This window comes from Panthera pardus, unplaced genomic scaffold, assembly GCF_024362965.1.
Source record: "Panthera pardus isolate Hobbes unplaced genomic scaffold, ASM2436296v1 HiC_scaffold_27, whole genome shotgun sequence".
Lineage (NCBI taxonomy): Eukaryota > Metazoa > Chordata > Mammalia > Carnivora > Felidae > Panthera > Panthera pardus.
Genome location: NW_026526843.1, coordinates 49,887,960 through 49,903,228, shown reverse-complemented (window position 1 = coordinate 49,903,228; position 15,269 = coordinate 49,887,960). Strand labels below are relative to the sequence as shown.

General features: G+C 35.8%; 1 protein-coding gene across 1 annotated transcript in view; it reads left to right on the top strand.

Annotated features, from left to right (window-relative positions):
• The window catches only part of DIAPH2 (diaphanous related formin 2), a 986,776-nt gene that overhangs the window by 710,701 nt on the left and 260,806 nt on the right, over nucleotides 1–15,269 (top strand). The window contains exon 24 of the mRNA XM_053891427.1: nucleotides 2,376–2,539. Within this exon, the coding sequence (XP_053747402.1) occupies nucleotides 2,376–2,539 (164 nt within the window). The remainder of the gene's footprint in view (nucleotides 1–2,375; nucleotides 2,540–15,269) is intronic.

Here is a 15,269-nt window from a genome sequence, read left to right as displayed (position 1 = left end):
CATTCTGTGCTAGGAAATGAAGAGTATTATTTCTGCAACTCTTAAACAGGATATTTAACACTTTCTTAAAGTCAAAGAATAAAAGTCAAATAATTTATGGTGATGTAAATAAGAATGTGTATGTAACATTATTTGTGATCCTTTTGTTGGTAAAAATAGAGTAAGTTAGAAATGCATTAATTCTTTCTGGTCTGTTGAGCTCAAAATGGACTTGAGGGTTGAAAGATTTAATATTACTTGTTAGCAGGGAAGAGGTTGCTGTGTTGCTAATGTGAATGCTAATATTTAAGTAGCATTAGAAAGAACATAGGTAGTTTTGTGTCTCTCTTTTAAAATCACATTGTATCCAATACGTGTCAGCTGTAAAGTAATTTTCCAGAAATGGTCTGATTTTCTCCATTGACTTCCATTGTAGAACTAGAGTTGTGTTTCCATGGAAAATAAATTTGGCCCCAAGTTACAATACAACATACTAAAGAATTCAGAAAATCTTATAAAATCAGGTATTTTGAAACACACATTTATCAGGGCCTAATAAAATAATACTACCATAAAATATTAATACACTATAGTGGAACTTATAATAGCATGCCCCAAACTATTATCCTTCTTTTACAATTCTAAGTATTTTACCTTTCCACTTAAAGACATTTTTCTTCTGTGATCATTATTGCTTTCTTAAATGTAAGTATAATTTTTAAAGGTGAATTTGGTTTCCTTTATTCTTCACTGTTAGCCCACTTATCTTTCTCTGAAGCATTCTTACCAATTTACATTCAAAAGTTATTACCCATAGAAGAATGACTAGAAGAAAATGCTCCAAAATGTTCACAATGCTTGCATCTGAGTTGTTGGAAATTTTAGTTTGTTTGTTTTTGTTTTCTAAGTCACCTAAAGAGATAATTTTTCATATCTATACCCTCTATAATCAGTAAGAAAGTATTATAATTTCCTTCTTTAAGTATAAATTATTATATAATAATACATTTAGTCAGATATATTTATATATTTGAATCATATTTTGGTATTGATTGTTATCAGTTTTTTGATAAAATTTTTACAACAATAATATAAATAATTTCTGGATAAATAGCTTTTCTAGAGCTTATTACTCAAAGTGTATCCTGGACTGGCAGCTTCAAGATCAACTGGGAATGCATTAGAAATTCTCAGTCTCCTGGGCTTATCCTCAGGAAATAGCAATCTGTGTTTTAGGAAGCCCTTTGGGTGATCAAGGTTCTAGAGCTATAGCAAAATCTCTCTCCCTCTTTCCCCTCTCCCTCTTCCCCCTTTCTCTGCATACCTCCCCCTTGCCTTTTTTCCTTCTCTCTCCCTCTGTGTCCCCTCTTCACGTGGGATACACACAGACACACACATACGTAACCTATATATAATTCACTGTGACCTCTCTCTATATAGAATATGTGTATTTAAAAAGGGAATTTTTTCTAAGTTTTCTGTTGCTGTTTGTTTCTGTCCTACCTTGTCCATAAAAAGATAATTGAGGCAGTTTCCTGATATCTATACTTATGTGCTTTCATTTAGCAAACATGTTTTCTAATGTATTAATGTATATTAAATAGTTCAGCCTGCATTACAAATTTTTGAAACTCCCTAACCAAAATAATGACTCTAGCAAGTTTTTATGGACTGGATTGTGTTCCTACAAAAATTCATATGTTGAAGCCCTAACCCCCAGAATCTCAGAATGTGGCTGACTGCATTTGGAGATAGGTTTTCAAAGAGGCAATTAAGTTAAAATGAAGTCCTTAGGGTGTGACCTACTCCAATGTAACTCATAAGAAGAGGAGATGAGGACAAAAACACAGGCAGAAGGACCACCATGTGATGATAGAGCAAGAAGGTGGCCATCTACAAGCCAAGGAGAGAAGCCACAGAAGAAACCAAATTTGCCAACACCTTGATATCAGAATTCTAGCTTCTAGAATTGTGAGAAAATTCATTTCTATTGTTTAAGCTACTCAGTCTGTGGTATTTGTTACTGTAATCCTAGTGAATTAGTACATAAGTAAAAATTATGGTATAATTCAATCTGAATATCTAGTGATTGCTTTTATGATACTATTGGATTGGGGCACCCGGGTGGCACAGTCGGTTAAGCCTCCAACATTGGCTCAGGTCTTGGTGTCACAGTTTGTGAGTTTGAGTCCTACGTCGGGCTCTGTGCTGACAACTCGGAGCTTGGAGCCTGCTTTGGATTCTGTGTCTCCCTCTCTCTCTGTCCTTCCCCTCCCCTCCTCTTCTCTGCTTTTCTCTTCTCTCTCTCTCCCTCTCTCTCTCTCTCAAAAATAAATAAACATTAATTAAAAAAAAATAAGATACTATTGTATCATGTTCCTTAACAGAAAGCTACAGCTTTACAAAGAGTGCCAGAGACCAGTATGAAAAACTGTTCACCATGCACAACAACATGCTAAAGCTCTATGAGAATCTTGGAGAATACTTTATTTTTGACTCTAAAACAGTGAGCATAGAACAATTCTTTGGTGATATCAGCAACTTCCGAACTTTATTTCTGGTGAGTAATATAGTACATCTTAGCATTGTAAGCCCTGTGGTTTTTGTGTTTTAAATAATTTCTCCTATTAGCATTTTATGTACCTATTGATCATACCGATTTCATGTTTTAGTCCTTTAACAGGAACTCACAGATATTTTATACCTGTGACATGGATAAAAATTGTTGGCAGGCTTAATATATAATGGGGACTTAAATGAATTATCTTCAACTTTAGGTATATATGGGAATTTTTGTACTGAAATTTTATAAGAAAATGAATGAATTGGTACTTGATGTTGATTTTTATATAGCATAGTATTATAATTTGACCTAGCTTAAAAATTCATATCTAAAATCATCTTTCACTTAATACATTAAAATGCTATGATTTGTGAATAAGTTTTTGTCAGTCTTTATGAGAAATTGGTTCTAAATTAGACCTTGAATACTTAAATTTTCTTTCAAAATATCGTCTGTTTCAAACTGTAACTCTTGGGGATAATAGTAAATATTAGCATTAATTAGAGATGGGATATCAGGGTGCCAGTTATGATGCTAGAGGGAATCAAAAGCTTTACTGTATAAATGTTGTGGAAGTACTTGTCTGTATCCAGTGAAGGAATAGAAGAGCACAGAGTCCAATTATGATAGTAATAGAAAGATATGCATAATAGTTGATATGTACATCATATCAAACAAGTAAAGTTTGATAAACTTTAAAGAAGGAATTCTAGCAGTTATCCCCAACAGGAAGATCAATTAGCAAACTAATTTATTGCAGTTTGAGGTATGTTTCTATCCCCAAAGCAATTATTTGCTAAATAAGGCTCTGTCTCTTAATTGACTGTATTGCCCCATGAAAAATATTGGATTTTGGTGTGACTTGCACAATCTGGGAGATACAGATATTTCTGTGGAAAATATTTGCTTTAATCTACTAAGTTACAACATGTAACTCAGAGAACATGATATTTTTGGGTAGAAGCTAAATCGAAAACTTTCATAAATATGATGTTTTGTTTTTGTTTTGTTTTTTGCTGAGAACAATTGCTTATTTTGGTCTCTGTTCTTTACTCCTTAGTAAACACACATATTTAACTTTATAGCTGGCCAGGAAGTAGTAAAATGTGTTCTGACAATGACTTGTGCGACTACTTTCAAAACATAAAGTTATAAATATGATGTGAACCTGTGAATGCCTATCATATCTACTTGGACTATTTTCAGGAAGAAAAAAATATGTTGAAAAAGAATGGAGACTAGAAAATACACTTCAGTTGACACATTAAAAAGATGAATCCAATAAATTGTCTATGAATAGATGGAGATAAATATAATTAATGTTAATCTCTATTAAAAAGTGCCTTGTTTTAACATGGATTGGATCTGAAAACACTGTCTGTCATATTAGTGCCTCTCACTTCCCCTATAGTCACAGAATAGAATTTGATGTACTTCTCCCATTTTACAGTATTTGTTTAAGGACAATTCCTGTGTGGCAACCTATGTTTAATCATGTTAGCCAGATGCTTAGAAATTTTGCCAAGAATTATACTTATAAATGATTATACTCCTGATCTCTAAGAATCTATTCCTCTTTAGAAATCTATGAGCCATAGAATTTCAGAGAGTCATATAAATTACATACATAAATAGGATATATTTGTCTACTGGTTTTATTCTGTATGTAGCTTGAGTACAGGGAAATAATTTGTCACAAATTGTTCTCATTGTGAATAAGTTAACATTCTGAAGTCCAGTTTTGTGTGCATTTATGTTAATTTCTTGAGATACTGCTAAGATTGATTTTCAGAGCTTTCAAAACAGATAACCAGCTCCTACAATGTGCCCTGGTCAGCCATTGCTGTCTGCCTTTCAGAACAGTGTTACTATCACTTTTACCTTACAAATCATGATTGACTTGCTGCCATGAGAACTAGGTATGCAACTTATTCGTTGTTTTGAACTTGGGTTGGCTATGTAACCTCTCTGGGCATCAGTTTCCTCATTTATAAAATACAGATGATAATTCCTGCCGTGTCTTTCTCAACACTATGTGAAAACACCTCATAACCTATGCTATGCAAATGAAGGATATTATTAGTCATTCTTTATCCATCCATTTGATTATTATTTATTGAAAATCAACTTGATTTTGATAACACTTTAGTCCAGAGATAAAAGGAAGGAAATCGTCTCTGTCCATGAATGAAAGGAGACAGGCAAGTAAATGCAATGTAATTTGATAAGTGCTGCCATAGGAATATGTCAAGGTGCTATAATAATGCGAAGGAGGAACTGCCTAACCTTGCCTGAGCTTACTCGAGAAACCTTCACAGAGAAAGTAACATTTGGGCAGAATCTGGAAAAACCCATAGGTGTTTGACACACAGACTTTGACAAGCAGGTTTAAGGGTTTTACACCTGACCTATAAGCTGAACACTCCTAAGTCAACAACACCAACTTCAGTCACTCATTTGTGCTCACCATGTTCCTGTTTCATAGGGAGCTTAAAGTGATTTTGCTCTCCCAGGGGTGGGAAGAACCGTGAAAGAGAGACAAAAATTGTCATCTCCAGAAGTTCCCATTTTCTTAATGTTTCGTGTGTTTGGCTTCAGGGTTCTTACTGCTAAAAGCATTTTGGACTATAGATGGAAGCAATAAAATACCAGTATTGCTGAGAAGAAAATAAGAGTTCTGATTCATGTGCTACCAAAAATTACTTCCAAATGAGCTCAGAGTTTCATCTTGGGAAATCTATTTGGCATGTATAGCATATACAAAATGCACATACCAAAAAATCTTCCTCAAATATTCTCTAAAGGATGGGGAAAATGGAAATAAACAAAAGGGTTTAACATAATGGATTAAGACCTTTTTAAAAATAATCACACTCAAATTAATGAAAGTAAAATTTGGTAATCTATAGGAGATGCTGCTATATTAAATATTGATATCAGCCATATTATATATTACTCAACTGAGGATGTTAAAGATATTCAAGGTGAATGTCCTATATAAGAGTATGAAGATATGTGTAATTGGAAACATTTCTAATTTCTGAACAAGTCTCTCTAGTTAGCTTCCTGAGATTATCAGAATTCAAAAACTGTTTACAATATATGCAAGATTAATTAATAATCCCTAAATTTAAGTTGAATATATTGTGGAAGAAAATAAAATTCCACATTTACAGAATATCTAAACATCTTTTTTTTTTTTTTGCTTATTCTCCTTTATGCTTCAGTTAGTTCAAATAGTTGGCTACACAGTCTTTTTTCTTTTGAGATATGTTAGGTAGAATATTGAAGATGAGTGAACCTTATATGTTTCACTGCCATGCAGTATCTTGCTTAGGCATAAAAATTAATTTCAGCTGTTGGAAAAGTGTTTGAGGCAAGTATTATACTTCAGTAACTTTCATAGCTCCAAATAAATTATAGAAAACATTTCTATTGTCTTTTAAATCTGTCAATTTCTTGTTGATTCTGTGTGTTTTTGTTTTGTTTTTTAAAGGACAGTATGTTACCCAGGCACTCAATGAATTTTTGTTTTGTGTGTGTGTCCTCATTCTATATCTCATATACTAGACATATAGGAATAAGACTTCGTAGAATTAATAGATTCATTGACGTAACTTAAGAAGAAATTGTTACCATTATTACTAATCATGTAATTAAACTTTAAACTTTAGTTTAACATTAAACTTTAGCTGTCTTTGTTTAATCAGGCCTTGCCTTTAACAATTTTTGAACAGCTCTTAGATAAGTACTAAAATGGCTGTTAGGAGGCTAAAGGATAGCTATATTTATGTCATCAGTCAGTCTTTCTTCTATTTCCTAAATATCTTTTAATCCATTCTTTTCTTTCCAAGCCCACTGATGCTATTTAGTTCTGGGCCTCCACCATCTCTCAGCTGAACTATTGTAATGATGTTCTGACTAGTGTCTGTGTCTACTTCTCTTACTATTTCTCACTTCTAATCCATTTGCCAAATTAAAGTCATAATAAAACTGAAAACAAAACAAGGCAGTGTTACTTTCCTGACTTAAAATTCTTCAATGAATTCTTTGTGGCCTTAGGGTGAAATCTAAATTTTTAAAAGTAATGTGGCTTAGAAAATCAGGGGTGCCTGGGTGGCTCAGTTGGCTAACTGTCTGACTCCTGGTTTTTCAGCTCAGGTCATGATCTCACAGTTCGTGAGATGAAGCCCCACTTCAGTCTCTGCACTCACAGCATGGAGCCTGCTTGGGATTCTCTCTCCCTCTCTCTGCCCCTCCCCCACTCACTTGCTTTCTTTCTCTCTCTCTCTCTCTCAAAATAAATAAACTTTAATAAAATGAAGTGGCTTATAAAATCAAAAGAACTGTGGTTACTTAAAGGCCAGGCCATCTATGGTTGGCTGACTGAACCATAATTGCTTAATGTGAATTCTCTTCCCAGACTGGTAAAAGCAAAATATGAAAGTGGAAGCAGCAGAATAAGACAACAGTAAGTGTTTAAGAGGACACGAGCCTCTTAGAACAGAGAGAAACTTTGGGAGCAAGGTTTTAAAACTATATGTAGGCTCAGAGGCAAAGGTGTGATTGCCATTATTCCTTAATTGCTCCCATAGCTAGTATGGCATGGGAGTTAGGAAGCTGAGGTTAGTCTTATCTTAATTCTCATTTAGGGATGGTCTTCCCTCTATCTTAAGTAATTGTCCTTTTAAAATCTAAACTTGTATGAGAGCTCCTTATTTACCCATGTCGACTTATGGGAGACACTTAATTTTGAGATGTTCTCATTTCTCTCAAACCACCTTCCTCTTTTTTTTTTTTTTTCAACGTTTTTATTTATTTTTGGGACAGAGAGAGACAGAGCATGAACGGGGGAGGGGCAGAGAGAGAGGGAGACACAGAATCGGAAACAGGCTCCAGGCTCCGAGCCATCAGCCCAGAGCCCGACGTGGGGCTCGAACTCACGGACCGCGAGATCGTGACCTGGCTGAAGTCCGACGCTTAACCGGCTGCGCCACCCAGGCGCCCCCCACCTTCCTCTTTATAAGGCCTCAATCATTTCTAAATCTAAAGTATAATTGAAAAGCCAAAGTGAACACCTGCATTTAGTTAGAACTCAAAAACTAAATTGATATATATATATACAAAACATTTTTAGTCATTCACTAAAGGCAATTTGCCCTTAAAGGAATAAGGATAAATTTTTGCATGAAAAGATTGTGTAATTTCTGATCCAAGAAGACTAAGTTATTTTGACACATTTTTAAACCTTCGATGTGCAAAGCACTTGGCATTTAAAGGAAACTTTAGTGAAGTATTATAAAAATGGTGGACTTACATAAGAAACCAAATGTATTCTTTAATAAAGGAAACTCTTAACCAATAATATAAACTCTGTTATCTAGAGTTCCATTCTCCAAAATCTCTATTAGATGCCTCATAATTTGATGTATCTTTGCTTTGCCAGTAAAATGGTAATTAATATCGGGAAGATAATTTTGAGAAACTGCAAAGACCTTGATGTACCTCTTGAATAGTATAGTTTTATTTGCAAGCTAAGTATCTCCAGGTCTCAGCACCTGTGAATTCAGATGGGGTCACCTTAGTAACAATAATCCATATATCCCAAATTATCTCTTTACCTCTCCTAGCAGCTCAAGCTCCCTGCAAAGTCTCCACTCCCACAAGTACTTTGGGAGTCATGTCATATAGGCTCAAAAACATGTTAGCTCTAGTTACCACTTGACATTTCCCCACAAATATTTGAGTGCCGACTATTCTAGGATGATGAGAATATAGCACTGAACAAAGAGACAAAGCCCTGCCCTTTGTGTCCTACTGCAGCTCCAGCCCCTCTCTGCCTTTTGCTGGCAAAGCAAAGCTGTATGGGATTGCCCTCAGTGAAAATCCATCTGGACCAAGGTTGCAGTCTTCTGTTTCTCTGGTTTTGCCACCAATCCTTGCGATACCACAGTGGTGTTATGCTCAGTGCAAGGGTAGCTATGTTTCTTATCACACTTCATAAAAATGGGTCCTTTTGTTTTTCTTCTGATCCCTTTCTCCTGGAGACCTCAAGGGAATCCTAAATCCATAAACCCCTCTATTCCCTTCCATCCTTCCTTTTGTTCTGTCACCTAGGCATGTATATAACTTTTCCTAGAAGCCAGAGATAAAGTACCAGCATAAATCTGTTCATGCAAATAGTGCCTAAGGGCCCACCAACTACCTCTTTTTAATCACACACACCCAGATAATTCCCTTTGAGCTCAGCTGGGACCACCCTAGCTATGTAGCCTTAGGTTTATTTTGATCTATTGCAGCTCTTTGAAAATAGGCAATACATATAAAATATATGGTAACTCTGTTAAGCAGAGTATTTGACCATAATACCTCATTCACCAGCTGCGACAGAGAACAGATATTACTGTATTGTCTGTATTATATAGACATCATTGAATTCTTTTTTTAGAAAAAGGTGTCACCTATCAACTGTTGTATTCTGTTTGACTTCTTACTTCGGGCCAGAAGTAGATGTCCTACTTTTCTGATATGACTACTTTCTGATATGACTGTTCCTTGTATATAAAAAAGCTAAATATTATAAGGAACTAAAGGAATATGTAAAAACAGCATACATTATTTAAAGAGAACCCAAATTCCTCAACATGATAAAAAATGCCCACTGGTATAAATGGTTGTTAAATATGTACACATTTTAGATTAATATTGTAAAAATTTTAAATATAAATATCTTTAAAAATATTTCTAAATGTTGTCAGAATTGTTAATGGCAAGATGAATATTGTCCTTTAAAAATCTGGGGGCGCCTGAGTGGCTCAGTTGGTTAAGCGTCCGACTTCGGCTCAGGTCATGATCTCACGGTCCGTGAGTTAGAGCCCCATGTCGGGCTCTGTGCTGACAGCTCAGAGCCTGGAGCCTGCTTCAGATTCTGTGTCTCCTTCTCTCTCTGACCCTCCCCCGTTCATGCTCTGTCTCTCTCAGTCTCAAAAATAAATAAACATTAAAAAAATAATAAAAAATAAAAATCTAAGACAGTGTAATAGTTAACACTGAAAATATTAACATCAGTTCAATGCCTACTTTTCTTATTAAAGTCTAGTAAGAGCTAGAACCAGGAAACAAAATGCAATATCTTGAGTTCTAATAACAACACCTCACATAGAAATTTTCAAGGAAGTGTTTCTCATAAGTAAGTTATTGAATTATGTCCAAATACCAGGAAGTAGGAAAGTTATAAGATAAGCATTAGGGTATACAAGCTGACCTTCTCCAATGGCGTTGAGATTGGCCAAAGGTATTGATTGTTACAACCTGAGCTGGAAGATCCCAAAGGCTGATGCTAATGGTACCACCCTCTCACCTTCCTGAGTTTATCTTCATTCCACTTCATCTTTGTTCATCCATTTGCTAATTAACCTTATATTAGAAAAGATGCCCTGTATAAGGTAGTAAGAGGCAGGACTGTCCCTAGAATCCTGCCCATGGAGATCTTTTTGCCTGATCTGCCACTTCCTCTTCTCCCCTACCTTCATTCACTTCTTCTCCAGTTGCTTTACCAACTTCTTCAAGTCACTCCATCTAAAAATGCTTCTTCCCTACTTCTCCCATTTTGGCCTAAATAACCTTTCTATGTGCTTTCATACCTCCATCCTAAGGACATTTTACCCTGTAATGTGTTCATTACCATATCCTCAGTCTTCTCTATAATTAACCTACTATGGGTCAAGCAGGGCTAATCACTAATAACATATATGAATGACAATGAATTAATAAAACAGTGAATGAACCAAACGACTAAAAATGAAAAGTTCAAATGTTGGCCCTCTAGAGTTCACATTCTAGTGGGAAAGGCTGTCAAAGGAAAAAATACTAATACTGAAACATGATACATACATACAAAGAGCTTATGAGCACAGAGGAGAGAGTCATGTATTCTGATTTAAGGAAGGCTTTAAAGAGGAAGTGACATGTGAACTGGGTCATCATTGTTTTGCTACTGTGTGGCCTTTCACATTTAGTCTTTTCCTTTTTCTTCTTCTCCACCTTGTTTGGTGTTTATGTTTAGTGGTAAACATATATTGTTTCATAGTTTTCCATTTTGAGTTCAGAGTAGAAAAACAGCTATTTAATTTCTGGGGTAGCAGCTATCAGGTAATTATTATGATCTAAAGGTTATCCATCATATGCTTGGATGAGCAGTGACCAAGCTTCAATTAGTTCTTACAACTGACAGCTGTCCTGAGTAATAGACCAATAGATGCAGATTATCTAGGGCAACATCAATTGCTTAAAGACTGTCTTGTCTGGTGTGACTTTAGGGCAGTGGTTCTGACCCAGGAATGATTTTGACCCCCAGGGGATATTTGGCAAGGTCTAAAGATATTTTTGTTTGTTACAAACAAGGAGGAGGTGCTGCTGGCATCCAGTAAGTAAAGCCAGGGATGCTGCTAAACGTCTTGCAATGTATATGTACAACAAAGAAATATCTGGTTCAAAATGTTAGTAGTGCAAAGACTGAGGAACCCAACTTTAGGGTTATCTGCTGAATACTTTTTTTTTTAAATTTTCATTTGGAAAACAATATGAGATGATTCTAATTAGTAAGCAACATTAAGACTAGATAAGTTAATACCACATTATATTTGTCATATCAATTTGATATTTTAATAATTTCAGTTGTCAGCTTGGTCACTGTAAGGTTTGTTTTAGTTACTAATATATTCTATATTACTAAAAGATGTCCAGGCTCATCTGGCTTATAAAATTTTTAAATCATGCATGTAAATTGAATGAAAATTTGAAACTATAGGCAAAAAAGAAAAAAGTCAACTGAAGTTCTACTATGCAAAGATAATTAATATTAATACATTGGCATATATCTTTCTAGCCATTTCTCTGTGCATGTACATATGTATTTAGATTTTAATATGTTTTCCTTAAAATAATAACAAAAGGTCTTATGAAAAGTTAAGCCCTAAAATTTATATTTATTTGCAAAACCCTAGCAGCTTATACCTGTACCAATATGACCATCAGCATTTAGTTGATGATACCATTGGTTTTAATTAGTTGTGTTTAAAAATGTTAATTGGCTAATTTCTTGATTTTTTTTTTTCAAATTACCTGGTCTTTGGTGTCATGTTAACCATCATTGACTCTTGGAGGCCGCCCCAAAATTGACCAATGGAACTTGCCTTCTCTTTTCCTTTTCTACATAATATCCTCATCAAACTTCCCTGTGGCAATGGGCCTTAAATTGGTAATTGGTGAATTGTCAATTGGGCCGATTTACACTAGCATTTCACATGCATTCTGCTGCCTGTCTCTACTATGTATTTTGATGTAAGAAGCAGTATTTACCTCAATTAGGCTCTCTTTTAAGTTACAAATGTCATTTGTTTGTTAAATATGAAGGCTTGTAATTTAATTACAAAAAGCTTTAACAAAAGTAACATTATTATTTCAAATCAGCACTAGTGTCCTTCTAAATTCTTTTTGTTTTCTCTCATTCTCTCCCTGAACCAATTTTTAAAGTCATAGAATAGTATCTTAAACTTAAAAAAAAAATCTAACAAGTTATAATCCTGATGGTGAAATAGTTCCTATTTTTGCTAATATACCTGTTTTTATTTCATTTATTGCAATTATTTAGTCTCATGATAATCAGAATTTCCTGATATTCTTGATGAAACTTGTGGGAAAATCAGAGATTAAATGGTATTTCTGAAAAGCTTGGGCATAGACCAGTCATCCATTTAAATCTTAGCACTTTGAAAAGAAAGACATTCAAAGTATATTATTCCCAAGATCTTAGAAATTCTGTGTTCAATTAATGGATTACTTGGTATGATGGTTTAGTTTAACTCTTTTTTAAAAAATTTCATTAATAATGCACAAAAGAGCCAAATTTGCTTATACCAGAGATGGTATAGTTTGGAATATTGTGTAATTTGTTTTTACACATTTGTCTTTGGTTTAGGAGTAAAAAAAAACCCTAAAGCTTCCTGTACATTAGAGACATATAAATGCAACAGTGATTAAAAAGAGCAATGCAGATGATTAAAATGTGGGTGAAATAATAAATATAACTGTAGTGACCAACATAGTCTCTAGATGGAAGTTATGGATTGATATCTCCAACAAATTGGAAATTTTATTTTGAAGTTTCATTTTTTCAGTATTAATAAACCATTCTCCTTCATCAGATGACATCTACAAGGAAACATTTGCCCAAGTACTTGCTCTTTAGTTTAAAATATAAGATTTAAAAATAAAAAGTCAATTTAAGAGTAAGTCTCGTTATTATATCATAATCATGTGGTTGTTTTTTTCATACTATACTAAAAGTCTAAGGCATATAATATATTCATAGAAATATATTTTTATTACATTTGCACATTATTTAGGCAAAATATGTTTTTAGGTTACCTTCAGGTAACAGCCTTTAATGCATAGGCAAGATTAACTATTACTATAACTGCTTATGTATGTGATGTTCTTGCTCATTTTTGTAAGCACCTGAAAATAATTGCTTTACTTTTGCTTTTAAACAGACCAGCATGTTTTGGTGTTTTCTGTTTTTCATAGTCTATCAGCATGGTTTGGGTTGCCAAGTAACAGAAAGCATAATTAAAATTGGCTTAAGAAGATGGTTTTACTTTCACACATCACAAGAAATGTAGAGGTGAGGCACTCATAGCATTGGTTAATTCAGTAGCTTAGTGAGAACACCTAGAATGTGAGATTTTTCCAAATATTTCTGTTCTGCCATCCTTGGCATGTTGGTTCATTGTTGGAAAATGACTGCAGTTGTTCCAGGCATCACATGAAAAAATAGTGATATCTAACAATGAAGAGAGTGTTGCCTTACATGAAGCTTTTTTATTTTTATTTTTTATTAGAGAAAACTTTTCTGGAAGCCCCTGTGCAGACTTTTCCTTCTAATTCTGCTGTTTGGGATTGAATTACATGCTCATCTCTAAACTAATCATTGTCAAGGAGAATCTTGGACTAATAATGATTCACTTTTGGAATGGGGGCAAGACCCCTTCCCTGAGTATGTGACTATGTAGAGAGTGAGAAGCCAAACCAATCCAGGGCTCTGCCAGTAAGTAAAAAAGGCTGACATTAGATGGATTACAGCAGGGAGCTAACAATATCTATAAAATAGACAACACAAAATGCATTGCTCAGCATTTTTGGAATTGTCAGAAGTTCCAAATTGGCAAAATACATACAAATGAGATATATTTGTGAAATGCACACTTTTGTTCATTTATTTTTTTTTTCAAAAACCATAGGGAATAGTGGGGAGGAGCTAAGATGGCAGAGTAAGCAGTAGGAGGACCCTTGGCTTGCCTTGTCCCTTGAACACAGCTAGATGAATATCACATCATTCTGAATACCCAAGTAATCGACCTAGGACTCACAGAACAAACTTCAAAACTAGAGGGAGAGAAGAGGCGACATTGTGGAAGGTAGGAGATGCAGAGACGTGATTTGGGGGAGAAAAGGATCAAGTGTCCTGTGGAGGGGAGGGAGCCCTTGTCATGGAGAGACATGAAGGAGAGAGAGAGAGAGATAATTGCACAGAGGATCATACAAGAAAAACACTTCCCCAAAGTCAATGACTGTGAAAATGAGGGGTTGACTATCATGAATTGTTACAACCAGCAGGACTCAAAGACTGTAGTTACAGAAATCCATGGTATGGCCAGTGTGGAGCCAGGTCAGTGTGCTGCAGTGCTCCTGTGAATGAAGGCAGAGATCTTTGTAGCAAACTGTGCAATCAGAGGATCCCAGTACACACAGGGAGAGACAGTTTCCCCTTCTTGGAGCACATCTGGTAGGGGTGGCATTGCCTCTCCAGGGACAAAGGAGCCAACTGGCACCCTTACCCTCCTCCTCCCCTCAGCAAAGACACAGACATCTTCTGAGAACAGCTAACATGTACACTGGCTCTTTGCTGCCCTTTACTCCAAAATTAATACTCCTGTGCTTTCATGGGACTGCCCTTCTGGAACAAACCTGCATCATTACAGAGTACAGAAAAACCCTCCCCCAGAGGACCAGTGTGAGTCCCTCCTCCTCCCCTCCCCTGCTTTCCAGGTTCCTAAAGTTTGGAGTTTTAAAATCACTTGGCCCGCCTGGGAAAGAAGACAGGTGCTCTGCACTGCCAGGCAGACAGACAACCCAGGCACAGGGTGAAGGCAGGGATCTGAGAGATACAAGGGATACACGAAGAGAGATTGTTCACACTTCTGGGAGGGCTTCCAGGACAGCAGTGGGTGTGGGCTCCCCTCTCTGGGAGGAGGGAGGAAGCTGGCACAATTTTTCTCCTCCATCCCTCAGCATAAACTAACTTCAGTAACCAGCACAGCACCAAAAGTGGCAGCCTGAACTGCTTATACCAAGCCTCACCCCTCTGTGCTCTGCAGGTGCTACTGTTCTTGGGCAAATATGCCTGAGAACCATAAAAGTAGACCTTTCCCCCATAAGAGGAATACAAACCCCTGCTGTACCTCCATCTAAACATAGAATTTTGCAAATCTTTAGCTCTAGTGGAAATAGCATTGGATCTCTTTTAGCAAGCAGACCACAGCATACCTAGTTAAAACTCACCACACTTTGGCCAAGGTCCAAACACTCCCCACACCAGGCAAGGAGAAACTCTGCAGAAAACTGATCTGAGGGAAAGAGCAACCAAAACATAGTAGCAGAGTGCACA